This window comes from Pezoporus wallicus, unplaced genomic scaffold (assembly GCF_028554395.1).
Source record: "Pezoporus wallicus isolate ANWC-B61680 ecotype Strahan unplaced genomic scaffold, APGP_CSIRO_Pwel_v1 contig_3486, whole genome shotgun sequence".
NCBI lineage: Eukaryota > Metazoa > Chordata > Aves > Psittaciformes > Psittacidae > Pezoporus > Pezoporus wallicus.
The window spans coordinates 8,951,473-8,973,130 of NW_026642292.1; the positions used below are offsets into that span (position 1 = coordinate 8,951,473).

Below are 21,658 nucleotides of genomic sequence, written 5' to 3' on the forward strand. Positions count from 1 at the left end.
ATGTTACATAATTTGACAACATTTCATGCTTGTCTACAGCAAAAGTAGACATTTAAAGTACTTCTCCAAGAGACTGCTGACTCTTAAAGGCAACTTCAAAGAGGAAGATGTTTTGACAGGTAAAGAGCATTTTCATCTGAAAATTGTTTTCCATCTTACAAAATTACTACTTTTAGCATATGCTTGGGGGAAAAGGCCGAGAGTATGCTGTCCCAAAATACAGTAGCAATTTGCAAGCAGACATTCCTGCAGAGATTTGGAAGTTTTCAACATCCAGTTTGTAGCAAAAATTTTACTCTCTTTCAACTCCTAGTGTGTTTCTGATGGTGAACTCCATTTTATTCTTAAACTGCTCATACGTCTTTGTTATAGGGAGCTCTAAGCAATTATGGAGTCTGTTTCCAACAGGATACCTTATATGCGAAAACTTAACAGTAGGTTCAGGATCAAACCCAGTGGGGGGTATAGAAAAAGAGCCTGTTACAAAGAGCAGAATATCCTCCAATGTCACTACAGACTCACCACCTAAAAAAAAACCAAACAAACCACAAGCAGGATTAGGTTGTATCATTTATACCCTATTACCAATAAACCATTATCCTGAATGTTAAGTGTTAGATGGAAAAAAACCTGGAAGCAGGAAACCAAGATCAATACCCCGAATTAATATGCATTTATATGGGCAAATAAGAAAATTTTCAGGATGAAAAACCCACTTGGGTTAGTTTTGAAAAATTTTAAGTAAATAGGAAAGAAAACCTCTTCTGCAACAAGAGACCACTGGCTTTCATCTTGAGACTATCTAATAAGCTAACAGCAAAGCTAAAGACAGAGGAATAAAGGATTTTTTTGTACCACTCAGGGTGAGGGAGAGTGCCTTTAAAAAAAACAAAAAAAACACCCCAAAACCAAACAAACAAAACCCCCAAACCAACCGTCATCTTTCATATATTTACCCTTCTCAAGTTTCATTAGAATTTTCAGAAATTATAATTAGTAAGGAAGAGGGGAAGAACGAACAATGAGGAACTGACAGTGACCTCAAAACCTTCATTTATTTACCGTACTGAACTCTAAAATCCAAACCCTGTTCACATACCAGCAGCTAAATACCCTGAATGGAGATGGGGGGGTGTCCTGTGTTCAGCAGTTGCAGTCATTTTTCTCCTTCTCAGTAGCTGGTGCAGTGCTGTGTTTTTGACTTTCAGCCTGGGAACAGCACTGCTAACACCAGTGTTTTCAGTTGCTGCTTAGTAACGTTTAGTCTGACCAAGGACCTTCTGAGTCTCATGCTCTGGCAGGGAGGAGGGGAAGCCAGGAGGAAACAGAGACAGGACACCTGGCCCAAACTAACCAAAGAGGTATTCCATACCACAGCATGTCATGCCCACTATATAAGCTGGGGGCTAGATCACTGCTCAGTCAGGCAGGTATTGGTCAGCAGGTGGTGAGCGGTTGTATTCTCTTCCCTTGTTATTTCCCTTATCATTATTATTATTGGTGGAAGCAATTGGTGGTGTTATACCTTAGTTACTGGACTGTTCTAATTTCAAGAGTTACATTCTTTTGATTCTCCTCCCCCTCCCTCCGAAAGCTGGGGGAGGGCGGGAGGAAGGGGGATGAGCGAGAGAGCAACTACATGGTTCTGAGTGGACTTAAACCACGACAGGGGGAAAGGAAAAAAAAGTTACTTACTTTTCACATCTTGCAAGTAAGCCATCCAAAAATCAGCACCTTCAACTTCATTTACATCTGACGAGGAATGGATTGTAAAGAGATCACAGAGAGTTTCTACTGAAAGTCCTTCAGGTTTGTGGCACAATATACTAGAGAATGCATCCGGATGCATTTGCATTTTCTCTAGCACACCAAGAGTTCTCAAACCTTGCCTAAAACTAGAAGTGGGGAGAGGGGGGAAAGAAGAGCAAGCATGGATCAAAAAAGTAGTAACTAACTAATCATACTTTGCATTTTATAAAGCTGTAAGACTAGACATAATGAAGTTTTCCCATCTGCAGTCTCCAAGTCTGGTCAATTAAAGGTACATGGTAGTCCCACCTTGGACAATGCATTGAATTCTCATTTTAACAATCTGTTCCTGTGGAGCATTTGGGGCAGATGAAAGAAATACCAGTGATAAACAGAAACTAAATTTGCTAATACTTGACTATACAGCCATGGTTTACTTTTTAATTTTTATGTGAGAACATACTGAACTTTTTTCTTACGAATATCCCTTTAGAAACTTTTTCATCCCTAGGCAAAATTAGGTGTCTGAAAAGATACCCTTCACTTGGCTTCTGCAGTCTGCATGGGTTCACATGTTATTATTTCTCCCCATGGCAAATACAGATAACAGTATCCTGGGCTGCATAAGAAATTGTGGTGCCAAGGGCCAGGGTTCAGGGAGGTGATCCTTTCCCAGCAATGGTAAAGCCACACTTGGTGTGCTGTGTCCAGTGCTGGGCTTTGTGACTGAAGCATAACCTTTTGAGGAAAGGCTGAGAGAGCTGGGACTGTTCAGCCTGCAGAAAAGAAGGCTGAGGTGGAATCTCAGTGTGTGGAAGTATCTGAATGCAGTATGCAAAGAAGGCAGAGCCAGGCTCTTTTCAGTGGTGTCCAGTGACAGGACCAGAGGCGATGTGCACAGACTGAAACACAGGAGGTTCCAGCTGAACATCAGCAAATACTTTTCTACTCTCAGGGTGACCAATCACTGGCATGGGTTGCCCAGAAAGTCTCTATCTGTGGAGTTATTCAAAAGCTGTCTGGACACAGTCCTGGGCAACTGGTTCTAGGTGGCCCTGCTTGAGCGGGGTGGGAGTGAAGAAGGTAACTTCCAGAAGTCCCTTCTCACCTACACACCAATTTGTTTCTGTGATTTAATTTTTTTTTTTTTAAAGAAAATCAAAGCTCTGTAGGGTGAAAAAACCTACTAGTTACAGTGTACTGGGTAAGAATAATTCAAGCAACTGGCTTTACAACTTAACCACCATGTTAAACCAGAATTAAAATTTCACTTTAGTTGTTTACTCATCATCTTTTAGATATCAAGAGGCTAAATCGGTAAAATTCAGAATAAAGATGCTGAATGTGTACAGTCAGTAGTGTAAAACATTAACAGATAAAGTGACTAACTCTTTACTTACTATCAGTCCCTGACAAGAACATTCATGCTGTACTCCCTTTTGTACATTTTAAGCACATCTCCAGAAATGCACAAACCAGCATTTTCCCATAAACAGGCTACTTAACTACTTTTCACTTTTAACTGGCTACATTTAAAATATGATAATAGATTGGTCAAATATGCCACCTGAAGAGGGTCTTCACTGAAAGATTAATTATTCTCAACTTCATTAAAAAAATCATCACAATCAAAATTAAGTTTCGTAGCTTCTGCAGATTCAGTTGATTCAACTTTGTCAAGGATAACACCCTAAATGTATTAAGTATAAACCAAACTACACTTGTTGGATAAATTAGCATCTGTCTTTTTACTGAGCAGTTGAAGAATGTAACGTGGAAGTAAGGTGATAAGCCAATCAAAAAACAGTCAACAGCTGCAACTTTCCCAGCTATTTGAAGTCATCACTACCTCATGGAACAAACAATGCACCAATTTTAAGTAGGCCAAGTCACACCTGTGCACATTATTGCCCTCCTAATGGCACACAAACTCCCTACTTCAAACTCTGGACAACTCAATTAAATTCTAAACATATATTTAATACTTCTGAAGTTTAAAGATTTTAAATTCAAACAATTCTGAATTAAAAATTAACATAAGCTAGAGCAATTCAGTAGTGCAGGCTTTTCATGCTGTTGCACAGCAAGAGTGGAATTTGCCATGGTGATAACAGTGTCCAGCTAGATTAACATCACTTAGAACAACAAGACTTTGTAAAGCAATGCATTCCTTACTAGCTACCTTAACCTTGGAACTGCTAAAGACTGATAAAAAACATCTGTACCAGAAGGTGCCAAAGAGAAAACAAGCACTAGAAAAACAAGTAGTTAACAAGAAATGGCAGTAGCTGGGTGAGAAGTAAAGGTGGTAGGGAGAGATCGTGACCACTGACCCAATTCAAGACTGAAAAGGCTCCTTTCCCCTTTCCCCCCCATCCTTCATGTGAGCATGCTCATTTACATGGCAAGCAAGAACAATTTACCCAGTAGAAGAGTACTAATTAATCATATATTCGGTAACTCTTGACCAATGAAAAACAATTTTTTTTTCTCTGAAATGTATATTAGCTGAGGTACACAAAACTAAGGTCTGTTAGCTTTGCAGAGCTTCCGCCCAGCACCCTATTTTGCAATACAGCTGACAATAAAATACCTTGACTCTGTGTGTGTACTGGCTTTTTGCACACCAGGTAACAATCCCACTTTTGGGACAGCAATATTGTTTAAAACTATGCCCTCTTCAGAAGGTTTAAAAAGGAATGTGACCAAGGAGCAGTGGAATGGAGTGGATATGCAGGGAAATAATTTTATTCTTTCAGTTTAACTAACTAGTTACAGTTGCTACTTAATCCATTGAAAATTACAGTACATTGGTCGAAATGGAGAATGAGTAAGCACATATCAAAGTTAGTTTTAGAAATGTATTATTTAGTATTTTGGTGAGAAAATATCCAGGAATTTTGAAAATTCAAGCAAACCTTTCTAAAGGTGAAATGATTCTCTTGATCACATGGTGGATCAGTAGGTCATTCACCAGCACATCCTTATCACACAAAGCTGTTATAGGTCTTAAACATCCAGCAGCACCAAGGAACTCGTAGCAGTTGTTTATTGTAGACTGTAGGCTGGATAGACTATTTGCATGTTTTATCTGTATTGGAAGATAGAAAGCAAGGAATTTATTACAAGCCTGTGTATATATATACGAAAAATAGGCTTTTTAATCTGAACAAAAGTTATATTCAGTAAGCCTGTACACATCTCCAAATACAGTCATGAACAACTTGCCAGTAAGTTTACTTTTTATTACCATTTTTATTGTTTCTGCGACATGTGCATCAGCAACATCTTCCAAAGCTGGCTTCACATTCTCTGGACCATAGACAAGACAACTGAACAGTGTTTGGGAAAAGAAACCAGGAGATGCGCCACCATGAACCAGAGAAACTGCGATCATTTTACCAGCTTCAAAGTAAAGATTCTCCTTTACAGCTGCAAATGAAAAAATATATTTACTATATATGCACAGATTTATTTATTTTTTTTAAACAGGAAATCTTAAAATGCAATTCCTTTTTTCTCTAGGAGTTTTAACAAATGAGGATTGCCATCTCCTGCTAGTTGAAACAATAACACTGGTATTTTTTACATAGAAATACCACATTCTTTTTACTCCAGCCCTTCAGCCACTATCAATGTTTGGGAGGAGATGTAACATCCTTCCACTTTGTACCCAATACAGGTTTAATTCTGAAGCATAAGAAACCAAGTGTGGGTGTTCAGACATCATGCTATCAGAGATAATGTTCTAGAAATTTAAGGAAAGGAAAATAAGTAACAGAGAAAGCAAGTCAGGAAGAAGTTCACTTGTAGAGAACAAATCAATTTAAAAGTTCCAAGTGTAATGATATGCTGTATTTTTTCCTTGGTTGTCATCAACTTTTCCAACTAAACCATTTTTTTTGAATTACCAATCCATACCCCACGCCCCTTAAGAACTGAAAAGCAAAAAGATTCAGAAAAACCCAATTTCTTTCCATCAGGACTATAATTGTGAACTGACAGTCATACTGGCTGAAGATTAAAAAAAACCCAAACCTTTCAATTTACACAGTTCTTAATGTATTCTTGAATAAAGCATTTAACTACCTTGAAAATCAAGAGACAAGTTCTTTGCAGAAGAGCCCTCAAACAATGATGAATTCTGAAGGTGAAGCATTAGTAACTGGAAGAAACGGCGTTTTTTTGCAGCAGAAGTGTCTGTCTTTGATTTACTTTTGCAGTTTGTGAACTTTATTTCAATGGCATTTGTAGGACTGAAGTTGCTCTGTCTAAATCCTTTTAAAGCACTATTCCAGATATTTTCAGCATCGATGTTAAGCCTTGTAGTTTTTGCATTAACTTGCAGCCTTAACTCCTTCAGTATATTAGAAACTTCCCTTCTTTCCTTTCTTAAATGCCTACAAGAAAGTGGCATATTTTTTCAGATTAAAGCTATGGTTCATAATTAGCAACAGTTATACAAGAAACACTCTAAAATCTATTAAGAAAAACACCCCCTTAAATATTTTGGTACATTTAGGTATTGCCTACATTTTATCTGCAAAATATTTAGTGTAGATTACTCAAATTCTAACTCTGGTGGCAAAAGTACCTATAAGAGCTAGAAAAGAAAGGAGGTAAAAATAATTACCTTGGCATAAAATGGTTATTTCCTTAATTCAGTTACACCAACACAGTGCAAATCAATTCTCACACTTACTCTACGTGTGAATAATATGAAACAAGTGAGAAATTGAAGAGCCTTCCATGTTTGTGTGTTAGATATGTTTTGCAACCAAATGGGAACGTACTGTCAGCTATACACTAATATTTAATCTTTGTCACTATAATCAAAAATACATTTGAGTAGCGAGAAAAGTTGCAGCTCTCATTTATAAAAGACACCAGTCTAAATAAGACCATTTCTTTGCTTTTTAACTTGCAACAAAACTATTTCAACTCTACCTACTGGAACTAATCACCCCATCAGTATTTTTAGCATATAGAATTCATAATAGAATTCATAAACTAAGTATTTACAACAAAACAAAGAATTTTGCATCCCTAAACTGATTATTCTGTATTAAACCATGTTACTTTACCACTGATTTTAGCATAATCACAAACTAATCCTATGGCACAAATACTAAACCATCGAAAATGCAGGACATGTCTAATCTGAAGAATGTAATTAGGATTATTTTTATTCACCCTTTTCCAAAGAACAGCTATTGTTCACAAGGACAAATATGCATTTATGGGTTTTGATTCCCTCACTACCAAACCTAAAAATTCTCAATAGATACTACTCCTTTCTCCTCACCCCCTGCATTTAGAAACAGCAGAAGCTTTCATTAAATTACAATTTCAACTCTTCAGTGTACTCATTCCATTTTTTCAGTGACTCCATACACACACATACAAATATATATAGCTACTATATACACACACACACCATGTTCTGTAGGAAATTCGGTATAGTGATGTGCTAGATTACTCTTCAACATAGGAAAAACAGAAAAAAAAAAAATAATACTTTTTCCTCGGGGACCAGTTCCTGTTTGACATCAGTGGAGATAAGGACATCCTCACTCTGTTGGATGCTGGAAGTTCTAAGTGTGAGCAGGTTGACAAGTTGTTCTGGCACATAATCTTTGGTGAGCTACAATCCAAAACAGTATTTTGAAAAGAGACACAACTGAAGAATGCATAAACACTTATTTGAAGGCAGCAACATAGTTTTCCACTGTTTGAGAACCAAATCTCATTTGTATGTTCATTTACATGAAGTCTACCTGTACCTGAACTACTGAACTACTAATTCAGTATTTAATTATGTGGTGGTTTTAAGATCAGTTTTTAGTTGATCCCATACATGAGATGGAAATCCTGACTGATACATCGAGTAAAACCTAAAAATAGTAGTTTCTACAGACTTGAAAAGTTTTCATTACAGCAGAGGAAAACATTATTCAAATAAACACCTCTGTAAGCTAGATTTCTAGCATGCTATTCATGTGGAAAAAATACTGATGAACAATCTTAGCTTTAAGTTTTGCCATTTGCACATTCAATGTTACCTCTAAATTGTTAAGACTGCTTTTACAAGGATTCAATTTTATCAACCTAAAAGCAGGTTTATGTGCCACTGAAGGCAAATAACAATAGCAAATTACAGACTCAGGGCTTAGTAAACTTCAGTCACTAAACTTTCAATTTTATTCAGTTTGCAATTTATTGCAAGAAGTTTCTCTTATGGAATAAGCCATCACCTCTCCTCATGTTTAAATACTATTTAATGTTATAATCAGTTTCTGCTTGAAAACAGAAAATTACACACTGAAGAATATTGCGTTGAGATCCAGGTGACTGCCGAGGGCACTTTGGAGATGGTTCTTCCAGCAAACAAGTTGTCCCATCTGTCTTTTCAGAGGTAGCCAAAGAACGCTTTGTCTGTCTCCTATAGTTCCCTGTTGATTACATTATATTACATTAGTAATTTTGCTAGCTGTAAAACACACAGTACTAAAATTCATCATTGTAAGAAGTCCATAATTTTACCTGATTTTACCAAGATATTTCTACATTCCATGCACTCCCAGTTTTGCTCCCATGACTTCATAGATGAACAGGCCAAATGAGTTCCACGGGAACCACAACACTGGCAACGCTTTATTTCCCATTTACTAGAATTACAAACTTATGTATTTAGAATTAGACAGAACAATGGCGCTAGTTAAAACAAAGAACACTCAACTGTAAGTGTAATCCAGACACCAAACTAACAAAGCATGGTTTTATCAATGTGGTAGCACTGTATATAATCAAAGGGAAATTTCTTCAGACAAGGTATACTCACAATTCCTGTGAGTATTATTACACGTAAAAAACCCCAAACAAAGCCAACCCAACAAAAAAAATAAGCTACCCATGTTCCAGCACCATGTATTGAAAGAGGCTGTGAGTTAGTGTGCTCCCCTGCCTTGAAGACAATACTTGCAACCAGTATTTTCTCCTCACGTTGTTAGCCAGCAACATCCTTTATTTTATGGGTAGTTCCATAGTTCCAAATAGTAATTTTTTTTCAAGTAGTGTACCTTATTAGTCTTACATGTTCTGAATAAGATTCTTCATTAATAACAGTGTTTATGTATCTGTTAAGATTTTTGTTTAGATTTCTTCAATTTTACTTAAAAAGACAATGAAAAGTGTGACTGATATTAGTTCAAATGCTGGAAGCCTAACATATGACTCTTAAAAGGCAAAGTAAATCCTGAGGTGCACACATGCCATGAAAGAACCAAAAAAACATTTGGTCAAATCTGTACAACACCAAGTTAGTGTCTACAGGGAGTAATCTACCACAGTACTATAGAAATAACTTAAAAGTAGAGGATCTGACAGCTTTGAGTATACTCATGCCAGCGGAAGACACACATTTCAGAAACACACAAATAAAACATGAAATAATGCAGAAAATGAACTTATTAATAAAAAATTAAGCAAGTGGTAGAGAAGGATAGCCTTTTTGCATGATCACTGAAGCCTCTCATTAAGCTATCAGCAACATTCTAGCTGCCATTTGCATGCAGAGGTATAGCTTGCAGCTACAGCGATTTTAGATTTATTTTACACAGCTAGTTGATTTTCAGCCAAGTCTAGAACTTTAGAATACTGTTAGAATTCTTTAATGAAAGAAATTCATTAATGTATTTTAACAGTTAAATTGCTGAATTAATCTTTGAATGAAAAATACACAGAATAGGCACATGCTAGTCTACATGTTATGTTATATGGATATACATATTCTACTTCAGCTCTGTATCAAATGAGAACCAGGACAAGGTAACTGGTTTGATTTTCTTGGCTTTTATAATAGAATTGAAATATGATTATAGACAGTAAACCAAACATTTTATTTGGACATGGTATCTTGGCTTGACATTAAAACCTGATGCTGAAAAGTATTAAAGCAGTTAAATTAAAAAACAAACCACCAAAACAAAAAAAAAAACCAAACTAAAACCCAAACACCACCACACCACCAAAGAACTATTCCATCCTAGGTTACACCTTCCTGCAAGAGTCATACCTATCAGGTTTACTGTAGTCTCTTCCTTTCCTGCACAGGCATCTTCTAATATCACAATGTTGATAACAGTGCAGTAGATCTTCATATGCATTCTCTTCAAGTTCCCAAGATGCATCCCTATAAACAAGGCAGAAGATTTGTTATTACATCTGTATTTCTGACTGTTTAAACGTGTTGCTCCATCTTTATAAAAGATGCATATGATAACCACAGGAAGATATCTCAATCACATTCTAGGCAGAACTCAGAGGGGAAAGAAAAATATCTAGGAACAAAAATACTACTATAAAATACACAGACAGCCTTTTTCTTGTGTCAAGTTACTGTGATTGAAATATTTATTATTTTTCACATGACCTCAGTCCATGTTTGTGTCTTTCATATCCTTCCACTTTGTCTCTCAAAGGAACATGAGGATTTGTTTTGGCAGTCTACTTAAGTTACCACTGAAAATGGGCTCATGAAAAGTAATGCAGAATTTTCCAGGCCAGTATGGCGAAGTTCAACAAGTATTTTAACTCTTCTTCCTCCCCAGAACCTTGAGATTCTGTCTTTGCATCTTATTTTGAGCCCCATCTAATGGTGGAAACTAATGAAAAACAACTCAGAATTTTAGAAGCAGTTGTTATACTAAGCATATAATTAGCAATCCCTAAAATGGGATTGGGAGAAGATGGAACCTGGATGGCTGAGTGATCAATCTGTCTGGACAAAAATTCAGGTAATTTAAAAATTTGGGCACAGAAAATACAATGCCATGTTCATGTGAAATTTTTGTTTTAAGAAGTGTTTTGATCTTTTAAACAGGTCCCTGGTTGAATCATGGCATAAGTGAATTTTCAGAGCTTTGTGCTTTATGTTCGAGATGACTAATTTGGATTTTGACAATTTTATGCATAGCTAAAAGGAAACAGGCTAATCCTTACCAAACCAAACCATTCTATCACTGAAAGCAGAACTGAAGTTTCACATATTAACAGATGCAGTTCCATTGAATACATTAAGAATGGGCTTAACACTGTATCAAAGTTGGTATAGAAGGGCGATTATTGGTAAAATTACTTACCTTTCTGGAATGTATATGCCCATTCTCAACATTTCTTTCTGAAATTTGTCCTTGTTATTGCATACTGTGCACCTAAAGAAAAATATCCCAGCACTCAAAGCTTGATACTGGGTCAAGAAAAAAAACACAACAAAAAAAACAAACCAATTATTGAATTACTGTTGTCCTCAGGACGCTAATAAATAATGCCTTAATATCTATAACCATTACATTCATAGATATTGTCCTGACATGGATGTTAAAGATGACATCAATCATGATGTCATTTCACACTGAAGCAAATGGTGAGCCTTTTCTCTTCTTTTAAAGGACAAAAGCTCACATGCTAGAATCGGATTCATAAACAAAACCACAATCCTTTGTAGTCAACCTCTTCAGACCTAGAATGAGTTTATGAAAAGAACCTCGTAAGTTTTTCCAACTCTGGACTTAGGCAAAGAGAACTGATAAGGGATAAACAACATATTTAGCATTAAGATTCTGCATGTAATGATTTGCAAGAAGGCAACTACTTAGGTTGGATTTTAATTCCTAAAAATAACAAAAGGCATGAAATGCATCACACATACAGAAATACGGAGGGGGGGAATTCTTATAAGACTCTTGTCTCCAAAACACAATTCTCCTTCAAACACAGTACATTTCCATACCTACTGCCTCCCTTAAACCTAAGGAATTTTGCACAATTTTAAGCTAATGCTTCTTATTTTTAAACACTATAGAAACGTAATCTCTGGGAGAAGAGAAAAAGAAATGGAGAACCTGTGTTACCTGCAAGCATTCTCGATGAAACCAAGCATTTTTACAGCAAGGACTTTTCAATACAGCGTATATTGGAAGTTGTTCAACCAAATCCAGGCATATTGTACACTGTGAAGTTCCTCCAGATTCTTTAACTGGAAACTTTTGGACTGGTTTATGTTCCCAACAGTAAGATCTAAAAATAACAACATAAGGTTACCAATCAAAACAGCATTTGAGGAACCATCCTCATAAAATTTGAGGATAGCAAAATTAATTCCCTGTTGTATGTTTTTCATGAATAAATGCTGTGTGACAAGCTAAAAAGGCAGAAAAAGGCAGACACGTACTAGTTTTGGCTGAGATAGAGTTATTTTCCTTCACAGTAGCTTGTATGGGGCTGTGTTTTGATTCAGGGATGCTTCAGTTATTGCTGAGCAGTGCTTACACAGACACAAGGCCTTTTCTGCTCATCACGCTGCCCTGCCAGCAGTAGACTGAGGATGCACAAGTTGGGAGGGGACACAGCAAGGACAGCTGACTGCAACTGACCAAAGGGGTACTCCATACTGTATAGTGTCAAACTCAGCAATAAAACTGGGGGAAATGAGGAGAGACATTTGGGGTTATAAAATTTGTCTTCCCAAGTAACTGTACACATGGTGAAGCCCTGCTTTCCTGGAAAGAGCTGAACATCTGCTTGCTGATGGGAAGCAGTAGGTTAATTCCTTATTTTGCTTTGCTTGCACATGCAGCTTTGCTTCCCCTATCAAACTGTCTTTATCTCAACCCACAAGTTTTCCCACTTTTGCCCTTCCAATTCTTCCCCCATCCTGCTGAGGATAGTAAGTGAGTGGCTGTGGGATGCTCTGCTGCCTATCAGGATTAAACCACAACACATTTAAACAACTCACTTATCTAATGGAGGAAGTCAATATAAGGAAGAAGCATGCTGGCAACTGACACTCTTTAATATACAGAGATCATATACCTTTTGGTCCACATAATGCATTTCCTATCCTCAGAACCTCAAGTTCTTCCTAACTTCAATGTTACTAAGACTTTAAAGGAGCAATTTTGAGTTTGCATATTGATTCTGCAAAGTCTAAGTAGCACGACAAATTTTGTAATTTAGCTTATTTCTGAAGATCTAAGACAGCCAAGAAATGCAGCTCTAGATGAAAGCTTTCTGGAAATGTATCATTTTACATGTGCTCAACTTACTACACTAAATAAACTACAAGTTGTTTATTTAACAAGTTAAAGTGCCTGCCAGACTTCAAACCACCCACCCTACAAACTATGCTTACAGTAGAATAAAGCCATTATCAGATGCCCTCAAGAGTATTTTGATTACAGCACGATTCTAGACAGATAATAGCAAAAGAAAATAAAATTTTTTTTAGACATCTGATATTAAACAGATTTCTCCTGCAGTCCATCTCTAACAACCAGATCTAGAAGTCCTGTGCTTTGAAACATGATGGAATAGCATACAGTGTGTTTTGACGGTTGAGAGATAGGCAGCCACAGCGCTGCCATTTCAACAAAGGCACAGCAAAGGAGGTAGGCAAACAAAAAACCCAAACCCAACCATTGTGCAGTTTATTTCAAGAGTTCAGGACTTAATGCTCAATTTCATAAACAATACAACAATTTGTAGAAGGACTAAATTATACCCTTAAAAGTGTTGAGAATTTAGTTTATAGATACTAGATATGTAATATAACTGCTTGGCCTTCATGTTTTTCCACTAATCAGGTATTTTTTCCTTAGATAAACTGGGTGTCATTTATAATTAATAGCTAATCCAATGAGAACCCATTAAGAAACAGATCACACCCTGTATAAACACAATGAATTGAAAACGAAAAAGCAACAAAATCCCAGAACTTACCTGAAGTCTTCCATGAACTGGAAAATACATTCCTTTTGTGTCCCACAAGGAAAATGGTAACTTCGTTTGCATTTGGGGGCTACACATCCAATTGAAGCACCCTTTTTTCTACAGATGTTACATGTCTAGGAATAATTTTGTTTACATGTTAATATTCTGTTATTTCTAAAGTCAAATTACAGGAATTAAACCAACAGAAATATTACAAAGTGTGTAAGAAAGAATATCAGCCAATAGATTCTGCAACAAGACTATTGTGTTTTAGCTCTATTTCAAGGAGTAAAGATATATAGTTATTTCACAAGATATATAAAGATATATAGTTGTTTCATATGCATATTTACTTGTGATATGTAAGCCAAAATACATGTTATTTTACCAGTACCTATAGCTTAAATGCATGTATAAAATTAGATAATGTCAGCTTGAGGCTCAGCTTAATGTCATGAGGTATTATGTGTGTGTAATTTAGCCTTATTTATCTGCAACATACCCAGAAAATAAAAATCTTAATAAACTTCCGCAGGGTTTATTAGCCTTTGTGGCTTCCAAGAACACAATATACTTGTTACTTAAATGTAAAACTCAGATGCTTGAATAGGCTCAGCACACTGCCCATTGTCAAGAAAGCAAACCAAACCCCACAGGTTTTAAGTGAACTTAAAAGTTACTTTCTCCCCCCTGTAAAGGCCAAAGACTTCATTATTACCAGTTTTGAAGCTCTATTCACTTCTTTTCTAATATCCGTGATTAAGAATCCATCTACACCTTCATCTTCTTCCCCTCTCTGCCAAATGCCACTTGACATCAACTATGAAAACAAATTAAGTATTTTAAAACATTTACCTACCTAAAGATTTACAATTACTTACATTGTATTTGTCAAGTAAGAGAAGTTTAGTCTAACAAAGCTTGTGTGCAAACATTTTAATGATGAAAAATTTTTAAACTCATCCAAAACATCTATACATTTTATCTGGTATGACACAGTAGGGAATAGTAACATGAAAATAAATATTTCATAACATCAAAGTCTTAGGTAATACAGTAGAACCCAAGATGGTGTGTTCTACCTTCCTTTGAAAGCATACACTATTCAGGTAATTGTCAAACAATTACTTTCAGAGGAAGCAAAATTAAATTAGGTTAGTTAATGTGAATGACAATTGCGCTGTGGAGATAATGAAGCACAGTAGGAAGTATCTCTACTGAAGTGCAACCTAAGAGGAAGAGTAATTCACTTTAGAAAATTAAATAAAACAGAATCCAGTAACTAGGCAAGTCAGAACAGCCTAATGATAATTTAAACTTACTAAGCAAGGCATTTACATCACAAAATTCAAGTAACTAGTTTCACAACTTTATGCCTCCTATATTCTTTAGAATCTCATTTTATATTTATTTTATAATTTTAACACAGCATCATTTTCTAACTAAAGACTTTTATCAATATTTTAGTCAAATAAATATAAAATTTTAGACCAGACCAAATTAAGAATGTATTTTTTTCCCAAATGCAAGACATTTAGCAAAGAAAAATCAAACTGCACCACTAACTGGCCTCTTCCCAGAAGAACTCTTTTGTTATATAATATTCATTGTAGTTAAGTAAAATCATAGGTTTTTGTTTGTTTTTAAGAAACATCAGGGATCAAAACTAAAAGATGACTGCAGGAAGCTCATCACAGTAAAGTATAAGTCATAAGGCTCAGTGTTGGAAGCATGCCCTTTTCTAGCTGTTTTGCTCCACCAGGAAAGGCCTTCTTCCTATCATTTCATATGGCCTATACACAAGGCAAAATCATCATGAACACACCTAAATTTCCTTCCAGCTGCTTAAAATTTATTTAAGAAAAAAGTAATATAAAAAATAATCTTTACGTAAATTCAGAAAACCTCCACTCTGCCTAGGCTTTGAAGGATTTGAATAAACCATCTGCAGTCAACACAATTTTTAGACTGGTTGAGTTTAAAAAAAAAAAAAACCACCAAAAACCAAAACACTCAAATTGCTCCTGATATTCTTGAGACTTTTTTTTTAAACTTGGGGGGAAAAAAATTCAAACTGTGTTTATTAACAAAAATCACTTTTTTTTTAAAAAAGTAGTCGTATTATTTTAAAGGTCTGCAAAAATTTAGAGTTTAGAAGGTAGCATAAGTATACCTTTAAGAATACGAATCTTGTAAACTGTCAAGTGGTAACAAAAGACACTCAGTTGTAGTTTATATTCATAGCTCTGTTCAAATTACAAGCTTTTTCTAAATAGTGATACTGTAGCTCTACATGATCAGTAGGGTGCATATTACTAAACTGAATAGTAGGACTATTTCTTCAGTCTTACAATGCCTAAGTAATGTTGTAGAATAACTCACAGCCAAGCAAGAACTAATGAGAAACGAGAAAAAACAAGGACAACTTTTCTCTACTTTTTTTGACAAGGGGTAAAATTTTCACATTCCAAATTTCAAAACTCTAATTCTCCTACATAAGCGAATATGCACGTGCATCTTTTCCCTTTCTCTTAATATGAACCTTCATTGCTATAACAGGTTGAAAGAACTAAGTAAATTAATTTAAATGGATCATGAACAGAATTTAGTTTTGGATAAGTCTTTTGGGGATCTATTTTATCTGCTGCATGACAGGTTTCAAGGCTACAATTTCAACTTAAGTGTTCAGGCTTTACAACAACAAAACTGTTATAACAGCTGTTTGGACACGTTATTACTATTTAGTATGTTTTATTTATTTATTTTTCTGTTAAAACAGACAAGCTCCAAGATCAATTCCACATACTTACCAAACAGTAATAATGAACAGTGAGATTGTATTCCACATAGGTCTTTTTTTCTCCATACTTTTCAGGGCAGTCATCTGTACGTCCACAGAGAACACAAGCTAAAATAGAGAATCATGTCTATAATCACATAATGAATGTATGAATTACTATGAATCACTTGTAGAGAAGTAATCTTTATGTCTCTTAATCACACGCATCTTGAAGTAGATTACTGGATAAAGGACAGTAGGCACCCCTCTCTGCTTAATGTTGAATTCTACAGTAAATACAGAAGAGGGTACTACTTGCTCCTTTTGTAGTTACTAAAAAGAAAATACCTCACCAGTTACACCTGCCTTCTGACTCAGGAAAGGACTATTACCTGAGCTAAATTCATAACTCGACTGCATTCCCAACTGAAAAGTTCTTTCCAAAACACCTAAAGATAATTATCAAATGGCTAATAATGTCCAAATGTGTGCAAAATATAACTGGTTTTAGTATTGTACATAAAGACATCACCATATTAGAACCCATGAAGAAACTTAACTGTCTCTTTGTATACCTTTGTGATAACCTTTGTGCAAAGCATATGAATGGTATCCTGACTGCATGCGTCAAGTCAGATGCTACCAGTGCTTTTAAAACGTGCTAGTTTCAAGACATTCAAGGATTTGAGACAACACTGAAGTCAACTAAAACTTTTAGATTTTCCCCATTTCTGCAGTTCCTAGTCCACTAGAACACTTCCACTGAGATTTAATATCTTCCTTTCAATTCTCAATAGATGCAAGATACATTTTCAATATTCTATCAAGGACATAGTCATGATGAGACTAGAGGTACTGCTTCAGCCTAAAAGCCTTGAATGATGCAGCTCAAACACAGCTCTGTGTGATTAGGAGGCTAATTCCCAAGGTTACTTTCTTAGAATATCTACAGAAAAGACTATTTTAAATTTTTCAAGCAAATTCAAAATTTCAAGCAAGCAAATCCAAGGACGTTTACCAGTTACTTCTTTTTCATTCTCTGACACAAGTGGTTCAAACATAATTTGAGTACTGATAATCCACCTGTTCTCTGAGCCCAAATAAAGCAAGTTATTACTGTTATTATATATGCAGATTAAAGTTTTCTATAGCTGTTAAATAAAAACCTTACTTACATGAACTTTGAATGTGTAAATCATTGTTTTCACTCATCCTGAGTTTTTCTGGCTGTCATGAAAAAGTGGTGAGGTGTTAAATACATCTCATGCATTAACAATGACCAATATATACCACTTTTACATTTACTTTAAATTGAAGAAAAACAAACAAAACCCCACCCAAACTCAGTAAACTAAAAATGGGATCAAGAACAAAATTCAGCTGTTATGGTGAGAGATAGGGGTTCAGAAAGCAGGATGCAGATGTTCGTAAAACATGTTCTCAGACCAGTGAAACATGTAGCAACTTTTAACTATTTCCCTGAACTACCAAATAAGGTACTCTATTTTCTCTTTGAAAGTAAAGTCCAGTGCATCAGCTAATTACGTACAGACCTATTTGTAGAGTTTGTAGTTATCTTAAACATAATGAGCCATGGACAACCAAGGAGGTGGCAGTGAGTCCAGCTCAAATGAAGATTGAGGAACCTGGAATTAAAAATTAACTGGATAGAACAGTGATGCAACTATGCAGATAGTCTCCACTGTTTGGAGGAAATGAGGGATCCTGGCATAGTTGAAGAAATCCTGATCCAAGATGAAAAACAAAAAAAAGCCCAAAAACAGTGAGGGGACAGGGACATGGATAAAGATGAATTTACACTATTTAGAACTACGTACTTTACATTCTAGACTAGGAAATAATTTATTTGGAAACACCGACCTAGCCCACATTTCTTTCAAACATCACATGCACCTAAAAATGAGATCCCCAAGATATATTAATGTGGATATAGGGGGAGCTGGCCTTTACTGCATGCCACACCACACAACCTAGCCCACCTTGGGAGAAAAAAATAAAAATACTTGTTTCTTCACCATAGCATGATTACTCTTTCTCTAGTGTAAAGTAGAACCCTTTTCAGAGCATATATGTAGATCTTTGAATTGCCTTTCTCTTGGGAAACTGAAGAAAGGATTACATAAGCTTTGCAAGACAAAGAATCACGCGTGACTGCCTCCAGCTCCACGCTTGACCTCCCAGGCAGCCAGACAACTTTCTTCACACACGCCAAAGTGAGCAGGGAGGCAGCCGGTAACAAACCCAGCGTCCAAAACAAAAGCCTGACAGACTCTGAGCTATCGCAGTTTTGGTATTTATAGTTTTCATGACCCCCAGGTACAGGCTTCGGGAACAAACCTCAGGCTAATCCAAACCACTGCAAAGTACTGCAGCTCCTTCACTGGAGTTTTTGGACGAGTTCTATTGAGAAAGAAAAAACAAAAACGAAAAAGGGAGGCAGAAGTCTCAGACATAAGGCAACTGCGCCGCTGCACTTTGTTAGAGAACCGGAGTAGCTCTACACAAAAGACCTTCGTCTAAAAGGAAAAGAATCTAAAAAATAAACAGTGCCGCAACGGAATTAGGTCAAGAGGCTCCTAAGAACACACTGCACCGACAGCCCAGTGAAATAACTGACTACAGTTTTCGCAGAAACACACTTCTCTTTTTCTAAGTTACAAAAGCCAAACTCGATCAGGTACAGGGGCAGCGAAAGAGCAGCACGCAGCTCACACGTTCCCTTTTCTTCGGCATTTCCCAATGGTCACCACCAGTTTCGCCGACCTGAACCTACCAGAGCCACAACAAACAGCCTCTATATACGACACAAGGTCAGATTTTTCACCTCTGTGGGTTGTAAAAAGCCCTGCCGGTGGAGAACGCACGTACGTGCCTGGAAACAAGAAATGCACCTTCCCCTACACCTTTCCTTGGCTCCAGCAGAACAGGGGAAAAAAAATCGCTACTACATTTCCCCCCTCCCAGATTCCTTCTATTTGTATCAGAATCTTTCAGGGAAATGAACCCGGAGCTCAAATTTGTAAGTTAAAAGGATATGAGAGAGCAACCATTGAGGCTCCGGGCACAAGTCCTATGGGGTTTTCCACAGGAATAAAGCAGTGCAGCATGAGTCTACTTGCAAGACAGGAACAGGTTACCACGCAGCGTTTATGAAAACCCAGGTGTAAATAGAATGCGTTTACTTTGCCTAAACAGGCTAAAAAAAATATCCTCAAAGCGGATATTTAGGTTTTGCCGAGTTCTCTCTTTACTGCTCCAGAACAGAAAGTGCTTTATGGAGTTTCTTAACTAGAGAATGGGAAAAGAAACAAACGCAACCCCCCAGGCCACATTCCAGTGCACGCTTTCTCTGGCATACGGACAAAGAACCCTCCCGGATTCCGCCCGTCCGTGCAGTATGTCCTAGATACACACGCTCCCTTCGCGGTGCATAACACGACGCCGTGTCCTGCAAGGAGCCCATCCCCCGGCACATACTACGCTTCCAGGAAGCCCAACTCACTGAAGGGCGGGCGACCACTTACTGTCCGAATCTCGCACAGGTCTCATCACTAAACCTGGCCGACGCCTTTTTCAACAGGCAGAACGGCCGTGGCACTATCTGTGGGAAGAGCCGCCAGCGAGGCCCCGTCCCATCTCCCTCCTTCGTCCCTCTGTCCCACGGCCGCACTGGGTGACTCGCCCCCGCGGGTTTCGCTCTCAGGAAACCATGACTGCTCACACTGCCCCTTCGGCGGCTCATAGCCCCAGTCTACCTCCCTTCGCCCCCTGCAGGGTAGCCCTCCCCACCTCAGGCTCAGCCCGCCCCAAGGCCGCGAGGCAAAGCCGCAGCCTCTCAAAGCGTTACTCACCAGCGGCAGCCTAGCTAACTGACAGACAATTCAAACTCCAACATCCGCCGCTGGGCCGGAAGCGGGGAGCCAGCCTCCCGCCGAGTCCCGCCCCCCATCCGCTGCATCGGTGCTCGGCCACCGTGGCCGGGCATGGCGGCTCCGTGGGCGGGGATGTGGGCGCATGGAGATCGGTACTTGACTGGAGGGCACGGCGGGCAGCGCTGAGTTGCTGAGCCCCACGGCAGGAATCGGCACTCCTTGGCTTCTGTGTCCGCTGCCGCGCTGAGCAAAACCTTACAAATGGCCGTGACCAGGCTGTGGCGTGTCGGCAGCCTCACCTGTCTTCATCAGCAACCGCTGTCCTGACGCGGCGCAGGTCATAGAGTTGCAAGGGACCTTAAGATCATCTAGTTACACCCCCGCTGCCTGCCACGGGCAGGGACACCTTCCACTGGACCAGGTTGCCCCGTCTAACGTGGCCTGTCTCTATAAACTTAACCCTTAACCCAGCATCTCGGGTAGTCTCTTCCTTTGTTGTTGGAGTACTTTCCTAAGGAACCCAGAAGTTATTTTTCGGATTGGGTTAATTTTTTATTAGGGCTTTGTTTTTTGTTTGCTTGTTTGTGTTGTTTTTTTCTCCTGAGCGATGTACTTTCTTTGTTGTTAAAATACTGTCTTTCGCAGCTTGTTCTCAAGGGTCCTAACCTACCCCATGTTAAGGCCAGTTGCAGTGCTGACCTGTTTTCCCTGTGCTTGAGCACAATGGCATTGCTACAGTAAAATGAAGTTTCTCAACGAAAGCTGTGTATTTGATGTTTGTGCTGATATTTTGCCATCTGAATGCCGCTGTGATGGCAGACTGCATCAAAAAGAAGCTGTAGTATGTACCATTATTTCTTTGCTGCAGGCTGGTAATTTCCAAATACACAATATTCTATTCGGGTCAGCTCATATGTTCTGTTGGATTTTATATATATATTAGTAATTATTATCAGTCAGAAAAAGCCTGGACATTTTTGTTTTATTTCAGTGTTTATCATTCAGGTAGTCCTGTAGAGAATGGAGAGAAAACTCAAAAGGAAGAATTAACATTTTAATGTATCTGTGTGTTCTGCTGGTTCAAATGGATTTTTGTTTTATTTATTAATGAGACAGCCTCAGACATTTTTCCATATTTATGTAAGACTCTGACAAGCAATAGCATCCTCTAAACATCTGAAGTATGGTAGGCTGTCTAGAACTCTAAATTACATCTGGAGATACTCAGTTGTGTCATCACTTGTTAAGTTTTTAGGACATAACCACAATGGCAGCATTTTCTACTCCACTTGGATGTGGTTATATATTAATAAAATTCAAAGAATAATCAGATTGTTATTTTTTTCATTGGTTTTAGGAGGGTGATGGAGAGCTTACCTTTATTTTTTAAAATTTTTTTTTAAATCATGGACTTTCTTGGTTCCTTTGTTTTCATATAACCCTTTGAAAAGTACTAGCTCTCTATTTA

The 21,658-nt window shown here is 37.6% G+C and overlaps 1 protein-coding gene across 2 annotated transcripts; it reads right to left on the bottom strand.

Moving 5' to 3' along the window:
* Positions 1-277: 277 nt before the first annotated feature.
* On the bottom strand, positions 278-20,243 carry G2E3 (G2/M-phase specific E3 ubiquitin protein ligase). 2 transcript variants are annotated; one of them, XM_057428667.1, is made up of 16 exons: positions 20,170-20,241; positions 17,473-17,524; positions 16,329-16,426; positions 14,237-14,338; positions 13,528-13,652; positions 11,661-11,826; positions 10,890-10,996; positions 9,824-9,940; positions 8,293-8,417; positions 8,072-8,201; positions 7,268-7,393; positions 5,839-6,149; positions 5,000-5,181; positions 4,668-4,840; positions 1,696-1,895; positions 278-525 (listed from the first exon to the last, which is right to left on the bottom strand). In XM_057428667.1, the coding sequence occupies exons 2-16, from the start codon at positions 17,507-17,509 to the stop codon at positions 293-295; spliced, it is 2,232 nt and encodes a 743-aa protein (XP_057284650.1). In that variant the 5' UTR covers positions 17,510-17,524; positions 20,170-20,241; the 3' UTR covers positions 278-292. The 2 variants fall into 2 exon arrangements, with proteins under 2 accessions (XP_057284650.1, XP_057284651.1); XM_057428668.1 differs by lacking the exon at positions 14,237-14,338 and having other exon boundaries at positions 20,170-20,243.
* Positions 20,244-21,658: the final 1,415 nt, after the last annotated feature.